General features: G+C 37.2%; 1 protein-coding gene across 2 annotated transcripts in view; it reads right to left on the minus strand.

Moving 5' to 3' along the window:
* Positions 1–21,217, minus strand: part of RFX3 (regulatory factor X3) — a 103,658-nt gene that overhangs the window by 37,191 nt on the left and 45,250 nt on the right. For both annotated transcript variants that reach the window (XM_050328514.1, XM_050328513.1), the window contains exons 2-4: positions 17,136–17,260; positions 11,246–11,343; positions 677–935 (exon numbers count right to left, since the gene is read on the minus strand). In XM_050328514.1, coding sequence (XP_050184471.1) covers positions 677–935; positions 11,246–11,343; positions 17,136–17,252 — 474 coding nt within the window. In that variant the 5' untranslated portion in view covers positions 17,253–17,260. The remainder of the gene's footprint in view (positions 1–676; positions 936–11,245; positions 11,344–17,135; positions 17,261–21,217) is intronic.

Genomic DNA, 21,217 nt, shown 5'->3' on the forward strand with positions numbered 1-21,217 from the left:
ATGTTTCACAATTCTCTTCCCCATTACTTCCAAATCTCTATGTCCAGACCAGAATACCCAGAAGGATGAGGTAAAAGTACTCATTAGGGCTATGCAGCAAAGTTAGACAAGTATAAACACATTTTCCTAGCTGAAAATACAGGCTGATTGAGCAAGCTCTTCAAGGAAGGTTCTGTGCTTCTGTTTACGTATCTGCAATATTATCTACCACAGTTATAACAGAATGCATCTTCCCAAAGCACGTCAGACATTTTCACAATGAGATTTTAATCTGGAACAGACTTTGGAGATATACCATAGATAAGTAAATAAGTAAATAAAGTATTAAAATGTAGTAGCTCAGTATTCTGAACAACTGGAAATATTTTGAAATAAGCTACCAAACCTATACTAATATCGGGTCAACAAAATGAAAAAATACAGGGAACTTATCCTCATAGTTATCCTCAACAATACTGTACGTTCTTATGTTTTCAGAAAAATGAAAAATATTAAAATTTAAGGTATAAAATGCAAATATTTGCAAGCTGTCTTTAAGTTTTCATAGTATTCTTACTCCTGTATCTGGCAACATAATACTCCTATCCATTTTGTCACAAAAACCGTCAGTCTGCAAGTATATCTGAGTGACTAAGAAACCAGTCTCAAAGATTTTGCATCAGTCTGAAATACTTACTGTTGCTGGGGAGGCCCGCGTCGTGTGAGTCACCGTGTGACCAGAATTTTCCATTGAATTCCCAATCAGATAGGTCCCTCCTGAGCTGCTAATGAGTTGTCCTCCTGTTACGCCCATCTGAATCCCTCCAGTGCCCACCATGCTGTGAGACGAGACCACTGTTGTCACCTGTGCAGAACTTCCTTGAGTATCAAAATAATTTCCCCCAGTGTTTTGAGTGTACATCTGGGTTTCTGTGTAAGGGTAAGTTGTTGATCGGCTTCAAGAAAAGAAAACAAAACGAAAATACATTATTTGTATTTCATTTAGATGAGGGAAATGTTATAATTCTAGAAATGTCTTTACAATAGCTAAAACCAAATCAAATAAGATTGGCAAACAATTCCTGCCTCCTCAAAGAATAACATTTAATCAAGTCAAAGCATTAAATAATCAATTCAGTGTCAATGTTAAACCAAGTATCCACCAAACATTACAGAAATATTGTCAGTCTTCTGTGAAGAGGAAAAGAGAAGGGAAGTACAATAAAAATTGGAGATGGGTAGACAGTTTATAAGTTTATAAAGTTCCATATGTATCAATCTTTTTTAAAATCTGAAAATAAAACTTTGATTTTTAGTCAGATGTTACATATTTGCATAATGTGCAGTTTGCAAAATTACAAACAATTCAAACAAATGTCAGCTAACAGAGTTCAATGTTCAAGAATTTTATGCTAACTATTGTTTTTAAATTCACTGAAGCTCTTGACTGAAGCTTGAAATTCTGAGTTCACTGGTGTTTTGGGAAATGCACTTATTTTTAAAGGGCAGGTCAATATTGGACAGGAATTCATGTTGTGATAAAAAACTGTATTTAAGAAATAAAACTAAAACAGAACTATGACTTCTAAAAGGACAAAAACATGAAAGAAGTTAAAGATTTTTTAAAAAGTTAACATTTTTAAAATCACTTTCATGTGTGAAGCATTTATGTGTAAGTTTACCCTAACGGAATACTCAGCTACTGAAAGCTTCTATCATGATTCATGTTCTTATTTACTTATCTTGAATCATTATTCTTCATATGCTATAATCTATTTATGATTTCTGAATGTGTATTTGTTCCCATGTATTAAATTTGATCGTTATATCACTGTATTTCATGATTTTTAAGTAAATATTGGTCATTATTTCAAAGACTGAGCTTTGTATCTTGACAAGTATGACAAGAAGTAAAAACCAGTCTGTTTACCCAACCAATAATTTTCTTACTTAAGTACAAAAATCTAAAATTTCTTGCAATCCACAGGCAATACCACTATTTTTAAACAACTGAAGAATGTATAGCACCTTATCAACAACCAAAGTCAGAACTTCTGCTGTATTCAATATAGCTGCAACAGTTTCTCCTTTCCTCTTCAGAGACTTTCAGAAACTCCAAAACTTTAGTTTTAGAATCCAAAATGTTTCATAAGCCTCATACTACGTTTTTTGCTCTCATCCCTCTTTAAGCTTAAGTATTTCAAAAGTCTCAAGATCAGTTGCAGGAAACTTAAGTTAATCTAAAAGAAATTCCTTGCAGTCTGCTGAAAACAAAACAAAACAGTTATTTTAGAGACTAATACTCAAACAGACATTTAATCTATTACCCTTTCTTTTGGAGATTAAAATCAGTTGACCTTTGCATTGCAATAATTTATGCATGCCTTTAGGTGCTGTGGAAGTCCTGATTTATCTGTTCTCTCAAGCCAAGGTATCATAGTGATACCTTGTGATACCATAGTGATGTTATTTATCTGAAAATAAGAGATTAAAATCTGCGAATTGTTAAGATTGGAAAAAAACCACTGAGTCCAACCATCAACCAAACACGGACTTGTTCACCTCTAAATCATGTCCCCAAGTGCATCTAGAAGTTTTGTGAACATTTCCAGGGATGGTCTCTACCATTTCTCCAGACTGCCTGTTCGAATGCTTGATCACTCTTTTCAAGGAAGAAGTTTTTCCTAATATCCAACCTAACCTCCCCAGGTGCACCCGGAGGTCATTTATCTTGGAATAAGTGCAATAACCACTATCAGACTGGAAGTTGCATCTGTCTTTACACAGTGTGAACAATGCTATGCAGCAGAGGACAAATTTAGGGAACCGTGATGCAGGTTCAGGGGAACCTTCATGGAAATGATCACTAAGTGACTGAACACTGTAATTTCTCCCAAAAGAGGAAAGAAAAACCTTGTATCAGGTGTCAGTAAGGAAAGGAATGAAAGTTTAAGACCATTGTTGACAGCAAAAATAGACATGGCTAGAGGAAATACACTGTACAAAAGATGTGAGGAGAAAAAAATCTCATTTGCAAAAGTGGAGTTGAATCTTTGAAGCAATGCAAACCCTAGAGAGTGTTCCGAATTTCAAAGAAAATTAGGTCACGGACTTGGTGTGGAATACGGGAGAAAATGAATGTTTGTTTGCTTTTGCCTTGTTTAGGTATACCTGTATATCATACATATAATCTATAAAGCTGTGTATCATGCACAGTCTCTAAATAAGGATTCAGTGTCACACTGCACCTATTTCTGCTTATAACAGTACTCTGTATCAGTAGATCAGAGTATCAGTGGGATACATCAATGGGCTACACTCCAAAATAAACACACTCTTCCCTTTGTTCCAACAACCAGCAGGTTCTTCTAGAAGAGCAAGTTCTAGATTTGGTGATGATTTAGCAGACCTTTCACAGCTGAAATCAACTGGGTAATTAAAAGTGAGATAAAACCATTATCATTACATGCAATAATAATTGCAACTTAGTGAAGAGCCATTTAAATTAACCAAAACATAAACCACTTTATCTGAAATTTAAAAATGCAGCTTGATGAGATAACATTTTGAGAGCAGTTTACAGCAATGTTAGAGATGTTTTAGAAAGCAGACTTGAAAGTTTTAAGGTCCTTGCTCATGGTAATATGACCCTTTAAAATAAAATTGTAGCAAAGAGGAAAATATGGTGTTACACCCTTTAGACAGACTTGAGGGATAACTCCAAATAAGGAAGTGATCTTCTACTTCTCCACAGCACTTGTAGTACAAATATGTAATACTTTCTCAAATAGCTTGACACATATCATAGTCAGTTCTTTTGCATTCCAAAGACAGTAAAAGCATTCTCCCCTTCAACAGCTGCATATAAAGATCTTACAGGGACTAACCCTAGTGTAACTAAAGTCATCTTGCTCTTTATGAGAAAACATGGATGATATACTCTTGCTTGAGATACAAGGTAGGTAACAGAACCTAATAGTTCTTCTTACTGAAATACTGTGAAATCTGATGTTTACTAGAATGATGCATTAGAAAATTCATCAGTTACAAATAAATCTAAAATCTAAGCAGTTAGGCTGCAGAATCCTGGTTTCCAGAAGGTTGTGCAAACTAGATCACGTTTACCCTGAGAGCAAGTGACACAAAGTCAGACATTGCATGAATTTAGAACAGGTGTCTGATGTAAAGATCCCACACTGGAAATTAATGACACCAGCAAGAGTTGGACTAGGATTGTAAAGTACAATAATTACAGGCATTACCTATTATGCCTTATTGCTTGCTTATGTACATTTCATAATGGCTTACAAAATATAACGATTTAAAACAGAGTTGTGGCATCAAGTTAAGAAAACTATTTTTTTGCTCATGAAAACAGAAAATAACTAATTTCTACATTCAGTAAGCACCAGTATTACCACATAAATTAAGTGCAATGTCTTGCACTACATTATGGACACTAATACAATGTTACTGAGCCCAACTTTCACAGACACTTAAAGACACTGACATTCTGAAGAAAGGAGACAAATAAAAGCAATAACACAGAAAGAGTAAACTTGTTGTTGTCCTTCCTTAGTTTTCAGTGTGCACATACACAGATGGAAAATCATTTATTCCCAGCTGCATCTGTGATTTGAGTCAATGTAAATATCAAGAACCTGATCTATTGACTATTATGAATCTCTGTTTAAGCCATCCTATCATGTCTCAGTGGTTTACATTGGCTGATCACGGTCCCAAATCTTCTTCAAATTACATTCCAGTAACTTTTGTATTTTGCAAAATAAGTAATTAACTACAAAATTCTTATCACAAGCTGCAGGTACCAGCTTGGAAAATTCAAGTGTGCTAAAATGCACACCCAATTTTTTACTTGAAGACTGTACTGGGTTTGGTTGAGATGGAACACATTTCCCTATAGCAGTCCTTACAGTGCTGTGCATTGCATTGGTAGCTAGAAAGGTGTTGATAACACACCAGTGTTTTGGCTACTGCTGAGCAGTGTTGGCACAGCATCCAGCACTGTCTCTCAACATTCACTCCCCCGCCCAGGTTGAGGGCGTGATGCTGGAAGAGGAAACAATCAGGCCACCTGACCCAAACTTATCCATACCATATGACATCACCTCAGATATAAAAGCTAAGGAAAGGAATAGAAGGCTGGGAGGCATTCATTGTTTCCAATGGCTGCCTGCTAAGAAACCATTATGCATGCCGAAGTTCTGCTTCCCAAGACATGGCTGGACATTGCTGCTGATGGGAAGTAGAGAATAAACCTTGTCATTTTCCTCTTCATTTGTGTGTGTGCAAACTTTCCCTTTTGCTTTAGTAAACTGCCTTATCTCAACCTACGAGTTGTTTTCCATCTTATTCTCTCTCCCCAGTCTGGTTGGGAAGGAAGGAGATAGAGCAGCTTGGTGAGCACCTGGTGTCCAGCCAAGGTTAACCAACCACAAAGACACAGACCTTTTATACTGCAACTAGAAATATCAGTATCCCTTCATAGTGTCTGTACAAGAACAGAATCCTAATTCAAATAAGAAAACCACTCTTTATCTTGTTTTTCTGTAATTCTAATTCAAACAAACAAGTAACTTAATAATTACTATCTTACTCAGCAACTAATAGCCTCAGAATTACTCCTGTGGGTTTTAGTATGGCTTCCTTACACAGCTTAGCAGGTAGGCATGCAAATATTTTTTTTCACTGTCGAGTCTTTTATGGTACTTAATTAACCAAAGTATTATTTCCTGGCATAGAAATATAATAAACACTGGATGAAAGTCAGTATTTCAAGATACAGTTATTTATATGCAGATTAGCTAATGCTCTTGATAATGCTATGGTATTGCAACATGTTAGAAAACCTCCAGGTACAAAAGCCAAGAAGCTCTTTCATGACAGAACAATATCCTTAAACGCCTTTAAGTTTTTAGGATAATCCTGTGGTCCTTAAAGTAACAGTGAGCTTTGCAGAAACTACAGAGAACACAATCCTTTGTCTTATACTGAGGGAAGGCCAATGCATTGGTGCAGGCTCTGGAGGTGATGTATTCTAAGCAATGGGAAGAAAAGGAAGTGCCACATATCCTACACTGTCACAACAGCACCTGATACAGCAGTCAAATGATAATGGAGAGGGCTAGATTACCTAACCCACCTTGTCTCATATAACCTCCTTCCCACAAAGAAATTTACTCCTGTAACCAGAACATTGATTCACCACTTTTTAAGAACAAATCAAATCCCAATGGAGCAATAAGCTTCTTCCACAAAGGTCTTCCCAGTTGATCTAAACTGTTAAGACAGGAAGTTATTATTTTCTATCACCCTTCCCATTTATCAAGTAAAACTGCTAAACACAAATATCAAAACTATGAAAGGGCAATTAGTGCATCAATAACCAGAGAATGAAAACTCAAAATAAGTGATTTCCTCTGTAATAGTGAATGGTTGACCTGCTTTATTCCTATACATTTTCTCTATATGGGCAATTTAAAACGCATCATTTAGAGAAAGCTTTATAAAATTTAGCTAAAACAGAGTTTCAATTTGCATATAAAACCCAAAGTAAATATGTCACTGACAGGCATTTATTAGCCATAAAAAAGAACTGAGATCTTCAACACTCAGTCCAAGATTGTTTCCCACATGGAAACAAAGCAGTAAAAGCACACAAAATGCACAACTACAGAAAAATCCATAAACCAGGGACCATAATATATGAAAAGAGAGGAGCAATTCTATATATTCTTTTCTGAGGACCTGTAAGTTAGACAGGTAAGAAAACCTTAATTTTCAGATTTCTAAAAATTCTGATTAATTACTGCAGACTTATATTTGAAGAAATATAGCACTGTTAGGAACATGTCACAGGGCTCATACTAAATTTGCAAGACCTCAAGAGTTGGGTTTGTCAAGCTTTCTTTTAGACTTGTCCGTGCTAGCCTAGAGCTTTGTTCTTGTAGTAATTGTCAAACAATCAGATAACTGTTACTTAATCTGTTTCCAATTTAGCTCAGTTTTCTAAGATTATGTGATATAAAACCTATAATCAAAATGCTCATGCATTGTTTTTTCTAATAGAGTAACAGCAAATAGCTGTTCTGTATAGAATAAACAATCCATGACCCCAGATCAAAAATATAGTAAGAGGATCATGGTATAACACATTCAGGAAATATCCAGCAAATGTAAAACATGTAAAGCACATTCAGATGTAATAAGGACATGCAAACCAATGAAGAACGAATAAGGTGTAGACTATGTTAGAACACATTAAAAATGGCTGCAAGTAGATACAGAGTGAATAGAGACCCCCACTACTCATCATACGTTTCCAGACATAACACTTGTGATAGTGCTAAATTGATGCAACTCTCTGTAACTCTTTCTCAGACAGAAGCCATTCACCTTAGTATGCAGAACGTAGTAAAAGGGTACAGTGAATACCAGAGAAAAATGGAGAGATCCTATTAAGTAGTAGGAAAATAACAACCTTAACTGTATTAATAATAATATTTTTTTTTGACAGTTCAGATTTCAATTAATAGTACTGTGGTGCCTGGCTGAATGCCAGGAACCCACTAAAGCCTCTCTCTCTCACTCCCCTCTGCAACTGGACAGAAGAAAGAAAAAAAAAAAACAACGAAGGATTCATGAGCAGAGATAAGAGCTGGGAGAGGTCAGTTACGGATCCCCATTGCGGGCAAAACAGACTCAAAGTGGGGATAATAATTAAATTTATTACTAAAAGGCTCAGAGCAAAAGAATGAGAAGCAATATAATCTTAAAAATAGCATCCCCCTGTCCCTTCATCCTTCCAAGTTCTACCTCCTCCCCTGGAGCAGTACAGGGAGACAGAGAACAGGGGTTATGATCAGTTGTTTCTGTCACTGCTCAGAGAGAGGAGTCCTTCCCTTGCTTCCCATGGGGTCCCTCCCATGGGAGACAGTCCTTCACAAGCCCCTCCAGTGTAAGTCCATCCCACAGGTAATAATTCTTCCCAAACTACTGCAATGTGGGTCACTCCTCCATGGGGTGAAGTCCTTCACGGATGAGCTGTACTGATGTGAGTCCCCCACAGGGCCAGGAGTCCTATAAGGGAAAAACCTGCTCCTGCGTGGGCTCATCTCTCCATGGGTTGCAGGTCCCTGCCAGGACTCTTCTCCGTTCTGGGCCTCCCATGGTCCCATGGGTCAGCCTCCTTCGAGTATCCACCTGCTCTGGTGTGGATCTCCTCCATGGGCTGCAGGGGGATCTCTGCACCCCGATGGTCCTTCATGGGCTGCAGGGGCACAGCTGCTCCACCATGGGCTGCACCACAGGCTACAGGGCCTCAGCTCCAGCATCTGGAGCACCTCCCCTCTCTCCTTCTGCACTGATTCTGGTGTCTGCATTGCTGTTCACATGTTCTCACTATGCTCTTCCCTTGATGCAATTTTCAGCTGCTCAGTAACTTTCTTTCCGTTCCTAAACATGTTATCACAGAGCCATTACTATCACTCCTGATGGGCTTGGCCTTGGTCAGTGGCAGGAAGCCCGACGTGGAGCTGGCTGGCATTGGCTACACCAGATGCAAGGGAAGCTCCTAGCAGCTGCTAACAGAAGTCATCCCTGTAGCCCCTGCCTCGCTACCAAAAACCTGGCCACAGAAACCTAATACAAGAAAAGATACATTCTTGGGCATGCATACACAGTGTGTTTTGCCAATATAAACCACACAAACTGTTGTACAACAAATTCATAAAGAATGATGTTTGGATGCAATTGCAATTCTTCGACAATCCCAGCAATTAAAACCCTCTTTGTCACATCAGAATTAAAGGTATATGGCTACATATCACAATTTATGTAGGAAGAAAGTTTATGTCTAATATGTGGAACCAACTGGCTTCTTACTATAGGTGCAGCCACAACAGTCTTAATATATTCTAAACAACCAGGTAAGCCTGAACATGTCATCAATGTCAACAATGCATTTTTATTTCAGGACAGAGTGACATGCTTGACAAGCAAAACTGTTGTTAACTTAAAGAGACAAATGTAGATTACATGGTTCAAATATTCTCGTATCATACAATGTATATGACAAGTTGAGTGTTACACCCCTTGTATTATCATATTGCCTCCAACTATAATAAAACCAAATAACTTTTAAGTGTAGACATGATACAAAATGCGTGGGAAGAATTGTTATAAGAATAATGTATTATAAGAATACAACAGTTACGAATGACTAAGACTGTAAAACCTGACAAAATTCTTACTTTTATAATGGAAAGAATCAGGTAACTTTTTCTTCATAGATATTCTAATGGTATTCTTTGTTGCTATTGCATATGGATTTTGAGTGAATTATTTTAAAATAAAGGATAATTCTTTCATAAAATCATAGAATGGTTTGGGTTGGAAGGGACCTTAAAGATCATCTAGTCCAGCCCCCATGCCACAGGCAGGGACACCTTCCACTAGACCAGGCTGCTCAAAGCCCCATTCAACCCAGCCCCAAACACTTCTGGGGATGGGGCATCACAGCTTCCCTGAACAACCCGTTCCTGTGCCTCACCACCCGCTGAGCAAAGAATTTCTCCCTCATACCTGATCTAATCTAATCTAGATCTCTCCTCTATTAGTTTAAAACTGTTCCCCATTGTCCTATCACTATCTGCCCACATAGGAAGTCCCTCTCCTTCTTGTAAGCTCCCTTTTAAGTATTGGAAAATCACAATGAAGTCTCTCAGCCTGTCTTCATAGAAGTGCTCCAGCCTCTGGTCGTCTTTGTGGCCAAATCTAGATTAGGCTCACATGCTAAGGAGAGCTTTCTGCTCTTATATCCCACTGACTGATTCAGACCCAGAAACACTATAAAATAATGGAAACCTGAAGATTCACAAAAAGCATTAGTTACATCGGCTTCTGTTTTTACCTAAGACTGCAATCAGTAATGTAGTACACCTTCTATACACTTCCAAAGGTGCAAATAGCACAAAGAAGAATTTAAAGTAATAAGTGTAAAGAGAAGCTCGATAAAAAGGTTATTTAAAAATGCCCTCTTTTGGAGGCTAACAGTAGACTAGCATGGTCGCAATGAAGTTATGATGGCACTGAGTGCTGCCGTACAGGTGTGCTGGTTTTGGCTGGGGTACAATACTTTCTTCACAGTACATAGTATCAATGATGTTTGCAGCACAAGATTGAAACACAGCCCCATACTATCTACTATGAAGAAAATTAATCTATCCCAGATAAAATCAGTACAATAAGGAAATCTAATGCATATTTAAAATACCTTGTTTAGATTTTACAAGTGAGAAGAAAATGGACAAGACAGTACATGAAAAATTAATTCACTGAAATGAGCTAATGGAAACAACCAAAGAATGCTGTCAGTGTCAACATCATAAATCTGTGACCCAGATAATACTGCTCTTTTGGATTACTTTTGGATTACCATCAAAAAATAATTATACCTTCAGACAAAAAAAAAAGCTTTCTAAATTGTACTTCTTTTAAAGCCAGTTAGACAGCAAAAATGGTAAATGAAAATTGAGGTAGAGAGGCTCCTTCCTAAGCAACACACACCTACTTTGAAGTTTAAGCCAACTTCAAAACTGGTGCTGCTCCAAGTCAGAGATTAGACTAGGTAACATCCAGAGGTCACATAAAATCTAGATTATTTTTTCTATCTTTCTAAGCTCATGTACTAGAGAAGAAACTAGGTAATAGAAAAGTATGTTCGGGGAAGCAGGAAATGCACATTTGTGCAGAAAAGAGGTTAAAGAAGTACCTTCCTCTGCTTCTCCTCATTCCTTTGGAAAAAAAATACTGATCTCATTTTATGAAACACAGGAATGAAATTACATTACTACTTTCTTTAGATAATAACCACCACTGCTGCACCTTTACATCATTTGCTACCAGGATTGCAGCCAGGAAGACAGAAGGCCCTGCCTTCTGTCTGAGGACAGAAGTTACCCATGAACTAGATACTTTTACAAACAAACACTATGCTGTACAGGTAATTTCAGGTAAGTGCAACTAAAACAATCCCAAGAATTCTATTTATACAAAACTTGTGTCTTAATAAAATCAGTGTGAATTCAGTTTTTCATCCAACAAACTACTCTGACACTAGGAGAACTCTGATTGAATAATTTTTCTTTCCAACTCAATATACAGTAGTTGACAGAATCTGCCTGAAAATATGTATTTTACTTCACATTTTAATAAACATTCAAATTCTGAACATTTGCCAACTTACATAGCTCCATTAGTGTAGACTGTGTCACTTCCCTCCACATACTGAACCTGGGTTGGGTAGACATGCTGTACCTGTTGCACAGTCTGCACTTGCTGTACCTGAAAACAAGAAAACCAGAAGTTTGGTTCTAAATGGTTTCTAAATAATATGTGATTATCTCTGCTCTCATAATTACTAAAGGTATATCAAAGCGCTAGCAAAGAAAGTTACTGTTTCTATACAATATTTGTGCTGTAAGTTTGGTAAATGGAGCCCTAACTTTGAAGATGCAGTTTCAGTGAGCATACGTATCTTTGGTGCCAAAGACATAACTAATCAGAGAACATAAAGATGAAATGAAGCGTAACACTGCTTGGCACCAAGCTGAAGAATCACATTAACTACAGAAGAAAGAATAATTTGATCATATTCATTATTTTTCTTATTCCATTTCAGTCCTAAATAATACAAGCCTTAAAATCACAGCTCAAATGTGTTGCAGTAAGTTTAGAAATAAAAGTTCACATTAAGACACTTTAGCTCTTGTTTAATGAGTTAAATTACAGTGATGCAAGTTTTTTTCCTAGTAGTGCTTTGAACCACTGTACAATTATGAAACAAATCCCCTAGTCTGAGTAACCCCTTTCCTGGACTATAATCAGCTATAACAAACTCCAACAAAACCTGGTTTTGCATCAATGATCTAAACAACAAGAGGCAGTAAGGCATGGATTATCTTCAATTATATTGCTAGGGACAGTCGCACATCAGTTCCTTTGATTCGTATACTATGTAGGAAAGTTTCAGTAAATTTCCTCTCCAGTTTTAATTTGTCTTCTGCCACAGTAAAGATGAAGAATGCCATATTTTACACCTGCCATCATTCAGAGAAGCCATATTTTGGTCCAAGAGCAGTCCAGAATCTAAAATATGCAAAAGGATTTAAGAGATTTCACAGACTGACACAATTTTACCCATGGAATCAAATCCAGAAAGTGACAATGCACTTATTTAGTGAATAGATGTAACAGTAAGTGACTGTAATTTTTCTCAGATTTATTGCTACAAGGCAACTTCAGCCTAATCCAGTTGGTTATAAGGACTGCAAACACCACAACCCCAGATCAATCTTAGTTTCATGCATTTGATAAATCACCTCCAAGAGCATTTTGAGAATATCCTAGTCTAATACCTTCCCCTCTGCTGTATTTAAAAAAATTCTGTAAATAAGCACATTTTTCCTAATTTATAATATTGACTCTGATTTTGAAATGAAAAACTCGATTTTCACAGAAACCTTCCCTTAGGTTGACATTAAACATCAAATTCTGAAAAAAGGAAAAACAGCTGAAGTTTTGAATGCATACTAGCATGATGAAAAATCAGGTATTTCTGCCCATTAGCAGCAATGAGACAGAACCTGTATATGGATAAAATAGAACTCTACATTACGTACAAACACAACACCGAAACACATTCCCCTTCCATACAAGGTACTATATTCTCCTATTATTCTTGAATATATCTGCTACCATTTCAAAAACATCATATTCAGCACAGAACTAAGATGATACTGCAGGGACAAAGTGTATGGAGTGCATCAGAGCTCAGTGCCTATTGGACAGGGAACTGAAAAATTCCAAAATGTGTTTATCTTCTGACTTGGAATAACAACAACAAAAATTTAATTTACCATAAAACAAAATATCAAAACTTGATAAAATTACAATTTTCATGGCTTCATTTCAAATTTTTGACCAACTTTTACAAAAATCAAAGTAAATTATATTCTTCATTATACTACCTCAGAGGAACAAATTAAGTTATGTTTTATCTATAAAAAAGTTGTATTTTGTCTATGAAAGTTTGTCATACTGAAATGCAGAAATTATATGGAAGAATAAAACAAAAGATAAGAGCAAAGTTTGACTTCCAAGAAAAAGTGCTTATGTACTAAGCAAAGAGTAGCACAATAGAGTAAAATATATATATATAGATAAGGATTTTTAAATTACATTTTAGAAAGTACATAAAATTATCCACCATGTCTATGCAAACAGCTTGGTTGTTTAACACTTTCTGTCCTCTGAGATAAAAATAGTTTTTGTCCTTCATTAGTATGGACCACTTTTGGCAAGTAACACACAAATACCACATTCTGTAGCATTCTAAGCACATTCATATTTATATAATGGCTAATGTCAGTTCTTGATTATGCTTTTCACATGCTAAACATGATTTTGCATTAAGAACAATTTTGATTAGCAGAAGTCTGCATCTCTAGTTATTGATAAAATGCTTTGAGAACACGATTGCCACTGTGTATGTGACTATGAACAAACAATTTGCCCAACTTCTGATGCGTGGATATACTTTAATAAAATAGCTTATATGACTATTTTTAGTTTTATTTCTCCAGTCCTTCCATACTGCACGGCATAAACTACGAAGTGAGTTTAATTTTGAATCCTTAGAAGCTTATTGCACTATGCTGAATAGTTTCTGTTGAAAAAGTGATGATGTATTAATTAAAAATCTCTGTATTTGAGGAAACAAGAGTAAGAAAATTCTTCGGGCTATTTAAACAGAATTTAATTACACTCTCACGTTTTTGGTCTTACTGTTGTTGCTTTTTGCTTACCATTCCTCTCTATCCCATCTCAGACTGACTGCTACTGTGTTGTATGAAACCAGCTGCCACTGGTGCCACTTTTGAAAGAGGAAGAATCCAGGTTCTCATTAATGGTACCTCTTTTGTTCCTATTTTTGGAGCATCACAAGCAGACTTCTATGAGCTCTGTATTCATACCAGCTATATGGAAATTAGGGATTTGTTTTAGGTGAAAATATTAAAAGTTACTCTTTTGCTGTTTCCTCAAAAGACAGGATGCTTCAGTATAAACACAGCTGAAGGGAAAAGGCTCTTAGTCTACCCTTCCACTTACTCAGTTTGCTCCTCCTCAGAGCAAAAATCTTTCATTTTGAAAAAGATACATATTTTGTGTGCATGAAATGATGCCATGAAAACAACCCCAAATTAATGCATTTAGGAGATGTCATTTAAACACAGTGTATATACAGGAATACAAACATGGGAAACAAAGACCTCCCTAGGAAAAACGAAATGCTATACACTGCTTTAATATTAAGTAAAAGCAAATTCATCTAAAATTGCATTATTCACTAGAAAGTACTAATAAATTAATGCAAATGACAATACAGAACTTTCAGTTTGCACTGAATGTTGCATATACACAGTCATGTTACAGTATCCTTTAAAAAAATCCTAGAAGTGTCTCATTGTTTTTAGCAATTTATATTTGTAACATAATATAATCCAAATGTGAATATTCCTACCTAATTTGGATACAGTTCATATTACTAAACATGGCCCTTCTAAACCATGGAAAAAACGAAACCACATATTATAGACTATACACCTAAAACCTCCTCTCCAGCTTTCAACACTAGTAACTTTAAATACGCAAAAGATAAGCCCTCCCTGTGCCATCAAAAGAATGGCTTTATTAAAATAGCCTTCTTTCTCCACATTTTCTTTAGACAAATCGGCCCATTCCTACCAAATCTACACAGAGACAGTATTAACTTAAGGCAAATGCGACCTATACAAACATAATTCCTCAGAACAAATCATACTTGCAACCCTACAATTGAAATGAACTATCACACCTATAATCTTTATCACATTTCTTGCTGGCATACTATATTCACATTTTTACTCTTTTTTTTCCTCACTACTCATTCTCTTCCATAATCAGGATTAGATCTCTCTATACAAATCTCCCATACATACGTTTAATCACTGCAATACCATTTGCACTGGATTTCCAAACATTCTTGTTGCATCTTCAAACCCTCACCCTTTAGCTTTCCTTTCTGAAACATTATGTTGATGTTGTAGTCAGTGTTAAAAGTCAACCAGAAAAATATAATTTGATATCCCCACAGGAAAAAATAATCCAATATAATGATGATGTATTCAATGCAAGGGAACACCCAGAATTAGTAGTACTAAAGGAGATGCATGTAAAGTTGATCAGGGACAGCTTTATATACTCAGGTAGTACAATAAAAATTCTGTTTGCTGTTCTTATTAAAGTATAACCAAAGAAGGAAAAACCCAATCTGCTCCTAGGCTTCTATGCTTTGACATCAGTGTTACATTATTAAGGGACAACTGGAATAACTTCAGGAAAGATATAGACAATTGGTGACAAAGATTAATGCATTATTTATGTGGGAAAATATGTTAAGGAAAGTTCCCAGTCTGACCATTCACAAGACTCTCTGGCAGTCACACTCGCAACGCCAAAGACTTTAACTGCTGGGCCCGAGGCCCCCTCACAGTGGGCATCTTCAGTCAACAAATAAGGATCCATTCTATCCTAGAAGTTTTCAAAAAGGTAGAAACTGCACAAGTAAATTTAACAAACCAAAGTCCTGCTCATTTTTCATTCTGCTGTGACAAAATGCATAGAATTTGTCCTTAGAGTTCAATCAAGACAATTATTAGAACTGCAACACTATAAAATATCCTATATGTATATGCCACTAACTGGTTACCACTCTTCAATCTCTCACATTGATCAGTACTTCACAAGTTCAGTACGTAATATTGAGCCATTGTATGTAAATCTTATATGCTGAAAACAAGCACTACCAAATTGCCATCTTATATCTGAAAAGCTGAATAAGAACAAGTCACATAAACTGCATCTATTAAACATCTGTTACCATATAGATATCATAACAACTGTTATAATTTAGAAAATAAAACCCAAACAAATCATCCAGATTGTATTTCACAAAGAAAAAAGTGTTGCACTACACAAACCTTACAAAAGGGTTACAGACAAAAATCTCCTACAAAGGTTAGCTAAGCTCATACTATAGTAATGGAACTATGAGGCATTAGAAACTGAGTCTGTGTATCAGGAAAAAAATATTAGTGAAATGTTTGAGACTCTGGAACATATACCTGAAAATGCACTGGAATTTGAGAACTCCAAAAATGCTGAAGAATTTGATTTAGAGAAAAGTGTTCTACTGGCACAGAAACAAATGTCAGTATTTAATAATTTATGTCTAGTTCTTATATGGTTGATTCTGAAACTGTAAACTTAGTTTTTGATGAAAAACAACAACAGATGTCACCCAGAGTACCCATCACATGAACAGCTAATTTCTGTGTATTCTGGAAAAGTCTTGGACAGCCATAATGGCTTTCACACTGAGTCCTCATTTTGTACCTCCATACCTTTCCTTTTTAGCTCCACATTTTCTTCTGCCACCACTCCTTCCAAAGCTCATGGGTGCTCCGTAGGAGTGACCATTTCATGTAACAGAAGAGTGCACTGTGCTGGCTACTACAAAAGTATTCTTCCTTCCCTGGCAAATGCACATTATGAATTACCAGTTGTCCTACCACCAATACTTTCATGACACTGTGCATAGATCTGTGGGGATTCAAGCCTAGAGATGCAAAGGACAATGCTTTCCATTTTCACATTTGTATTGCGCTTCCTTGGACATCCAAATGGATGGAGAAATGATACAGACAATAATATCAGACACATATCCATTATTTAAAGAAAAAAATGTAAATATTCAGTAACATACAGTAAATTTCTATTAGCTACTGTATGAAGTCCATAACAAACTACTGTTGGAACCATGTATGTGTACTACTAGAGCTTGTCAGGTGCTCTAGTTAAAGAACAGATCCTGAAAATAGCTTGCCTTTCTCTGGCTATTTTAATTTCAGCAAAACAAAATCCATAAGAGCAGAGCAAGAGTTCACTTAGCAAGTCTTGTGCAAAACCAAGTTCTTCACTACCTTATCATTCTGAATTTTTGTTTTTTAATCTTCCCAAAACTAACAGCCACGTACCTGTTGCTGAACTGGTACTTGCTGTACTACCTGTGTGGGCACTGCTGCCTGGCCAGCCACAGATGTCTGTAAAGTCACAGTCGAACTTGTATCCGCCCCAGTCTCTGATGTCTGCATTGTGATCTCTGAATAAAATTAAGACATAAAATTAAAATGTTAGTACACTGATGTTTTTATTTTATCACTTATATTAGCACTCTAATTTGTCCCTTATCTCTATTTGGATTTTAAAATTATCTAACACCAATCTTGGTATGAGCCAAAAGTTTTTTTCACCTACTAGCATATGAGTTAGTATAAAAGGGTTTTTATATTACTTTTATCTAACTTACATTCATATCTTTTGTTTAAATATGAAGAAACATATATCACTTATCTGAGTTTTGTCACTTTAGGAATAACTCAGAAAAATCAGCAGCAAATCTTCTCTCAGCTTGAAAATAATTGGTCATCCTTAAAAATACACTAAAATCGCTACAGATTCAAATTCAAAGCCAAAATTCAAAGAGGCCACAGAATTAAGGGGCCTAATCTAGAAAGCAAACTCTGAAAAGCATTTAATAAGTCATAGTGAAAAAGGAACTCAAACAACCATCAATAGAAAGCATTAAAGCAACCACTGTATTTAAAATCTGAGAAGAAACTTTTTGACACTAATATCATAGAGAAATACATACACAGTAGACAAGGGTCTATGATCACAACCCTGACATTTAAAGGGAACAATGGAAATTTGGGTAGAACACAGAACTGGTTCAAGAATCAAGGAAAATGCCTGATAAAGAAAACTTATCAAAAAGTTAAAACTTATCAAACCAAGGATGACATGGTCTCATAGGAAATACAGATTGGGAGCTGCAGATTCCTGAATTTTGCAGGGCAGAAATGACAATACAATTGACTGGTGACAAACCAAAATAAATTCAAAATTGTGAATCAGCTTTTTTCCCCCCTTCTTTTTATATTTCTCTTAAGTAGTGGATGATTAACCAGTGAAAATAATAACCAGATGAGGCAGGTTCTTCTTCACCTGGTATCTGAAAAAACAGAAGACTGTATACATCTGTGAAGAATCACAGTGAGCAAACACAACCACTAATCTGTAAACCAAATGTTCTGTAATATAAAATTTTACTGCCCTTAAGATCTCTTAATCTATATTAGCTACAAAAATGGTATTATGCATTATCATGCATAATAAAAGAGATTTATGTGCAAAAAAAAAAAATCTATAAATATTTAGAATGACCTATGTGAGTGATTTTTTTTTTTTTTTTTAGTTTAACTCATGAGACCCAGGTAGCTGAAAGAGAAGAGACCAGACTTTAATCCCTACCACCACCACCAAATAACAACCTCCCCCAAAAATCCCTACAATATTTTATTGAGACAAAATAATAGTAAAAAATTCAGGGACATACCATTATACTGGCTGTCAACAGCAGACTCCCTTTTCAGAGCTAGGTTCCACAGCAGTTTAAACTGATTTAAGGTTCGGTTTCTGCACTTCCTTCATCCAACTACCTCTAATTCATTTTGTATTGAAATGCACCCAGTGCAAAGAAGGAAACAGGTCTTTAAATATGGGATGGGGTCCAGGGATAGGATCAGGACCTTGCTAGCTGGGACCATTCTTGGTTTAAACTCCAGGTTTGGTCTATGGCACCTGAGAGGTTTAACTGCTTCTTCTGAAGTATTCAGAAAGACTGATAAATTCTTGATCAAACCTTTTTCAGATTAATCAACAGATTATCAGAGTTTCATATCAACTGAACCCTATATTTTTACGCAGTGGAAGCACTTCAGAACCCACCAAACCTGACAAAAATCAGGATACAAAAGTAAAAGAAAAGAACAGAACTTGACAGATAACATTTACATGTTAAAGATGATAATAATTACAATGGATGTGCATAGCCTCCATGCTACTACAAAGCTAAGACATAGTTGCCATTACTGAAAGTTGGTGAGATGACCCCCATGAGTGAAGTGCAGCCATCAATAGGTACAGGTTGTTCAGAAACGACAGGCAGAGGAGGAGGGATGGATGTACTGGCTTTGTGTGGCAAGGTTTAGGGTGCAGGCAATGGGGACTACAGGGGTGGTTCCTCTGAGCAGCTGTCAGAAGCTCTACCTATGTCTGACAAAGACAGTGCCAGCTGGATCCAAGATGGAATCACTGCTAACTACAGCTGAGCCCATCAGTGGCAGTGGTAGTGCCTCTGGAACAACATGTTTAAGAAGGGGAAAAAACAAGTTATGGGGCAGAAGCAAATTGTAGAAAGGAGGGAGAAGATGTGAGAGAAACAGGCCTGCAGACACATCAGTGGAGAATGAGGCACAGAAGCTGCTCCAGGTGCCCAGGCAGAGATTCCCCCAAAGTCCATGGTGAGGCAGGATGTCCCCCTGCAACCCATAGAGGTCCATGAGGGTGCATATATCCACCTGCAGCCTGTGGAGGACCTCACAGAAGAGCAGGTGGATGCTATGACCCCATAAGAAGCCCTAGAGCAGGGTTCTGGTTGGACCTGTCAGACCCATGGAGAGAGGAACCCATGCTGGAGCAGGTTTACTGACAGGACTTGTGACTTGAGGGGTCACATACTGGAGCAGTCTGAAGTTTCTGAAGCACTGCACACCACTGAAGGGACCCACACTGGAGCAGTTTGTGGAATAACTGTAGCCCATGGGAAGGACACATGGAGAAATTAATGAGGATTGTCTCTTGTGGGAGGGACCCCACAACGGAGCAGGGGAAGAGTGTGAGGAGTTGTCCCTGTGAGAAGAAACAGCAGCAGAAACAATGTGTGATGAACTGATGTTAATCCCCATTCCTAATCCCCCTGCACTGCTAGAGGGGAGGAGGTATAGAATTAGGAATAAAGTGCAGGGTGAGGGGAAGGTATTTTTAAGATTTTGGTTTACTTCTCACTATCCTACCCTGATTTGATTGGCAATAAATTCAAATAATTTTCCTCAAGTTGAGCCCATTTTGCCTGTGATGGTAATTGGTGAGTCATCTCTTCCTGTTCTTCTCTTCACCAGTGAGCTTTTGGTTATATTTTCTCTCCTTAGTCCAGCTGAGGAGGAGAGTGATAGGGCAGCTTTGGTGGGCACCAGGCATTCAACCACGGACTGCTTCCATTATTCTGGCCTAAGTCTCTATCCTAAACGCAAAACTTTATTATAGCTCGGTACACAGTATAGATTTTCCATGTAGATGCCATACAATATGTTGACAGTCAACCTTAAATATCTTCCTATTCGCTGGAAGTCTTTCTAGCACCACATCAGTGATGCAACCACCGTAATTCTTTTACATCACAGCAATACTGAGAAGTTAAAAAACACATTTTTATAATTGTGCTGGTTTGGGCTGGGGTAGAAATAGTTTTTTTCACAGTGGCTTGTACAGTGTTGTGTTTTGGATTTCTGCTTAACAGAGGGTGGACAATACAAAGATGTTTTTATTATTGCTGAGCAGTGCTTGCACAGAGCCAAGGCCTTTTCTGCTTTCCCTACTGCCATGCTGGGAAGGAAGTTGGGCTGCATTGGAAGGTGGGAGAAGACAGACTGGACAGGTGTCTGTCCCCCAACTGACCAACAGGATATTCCATAATACATGGGATCATGGTCAGTACATAAAGTGAAGGGAAGGAGGAGGAGGGGGCATATTTGGAGTGATGGTGTTTTTCCTCCAAAGTTACTGTTACACAGGATGGGGCCCTGCCCTTCTGGAGAAGGCTCAACACCTGTCTGCCCATGGGAAGCAGTGAATTAATTCCTTGTTTTGCTTTGCTTGAGTGTGCAGCTTTTGCTGTCCCTATTAAACTGTCTTTATCTCAACCCATGTGTTTTCTGGCTTTTATCCTTCCAATTCTCCCCCAATCTAACTAGTGCAGGAGTGAGCAAACGGCTGTCTGGGGCTTGGTTGCAGGCTGGGGTGAAGCCATGACAATAAATGCAGTCTCCATTTTTTCACCGACACTGCACGTTAGTAAAGGAACTGCACATGCAGTAGAAAAGATGTCATGCTTGCCTAATTGGGCCGTCAGGTGTATCACAAGAAACAGACGAATGTT

Source organism: Myiozetetes cayanensis, unplaced genomic scaffold, assembly GCF_022539395.1.
Source record: "Myiozetetes cayanensis isolate MyiCay16 unplaced genomic scaffold, myiCay2020 scf4, whole genome shotgun sequence".
Classification (NCBI taxonomy): Eukaryota; Metazoa; Chordata; class Aves; order Passeriformes; family Tyrannidae; genus Myiozetetes; species Myiozetetes cayanensis.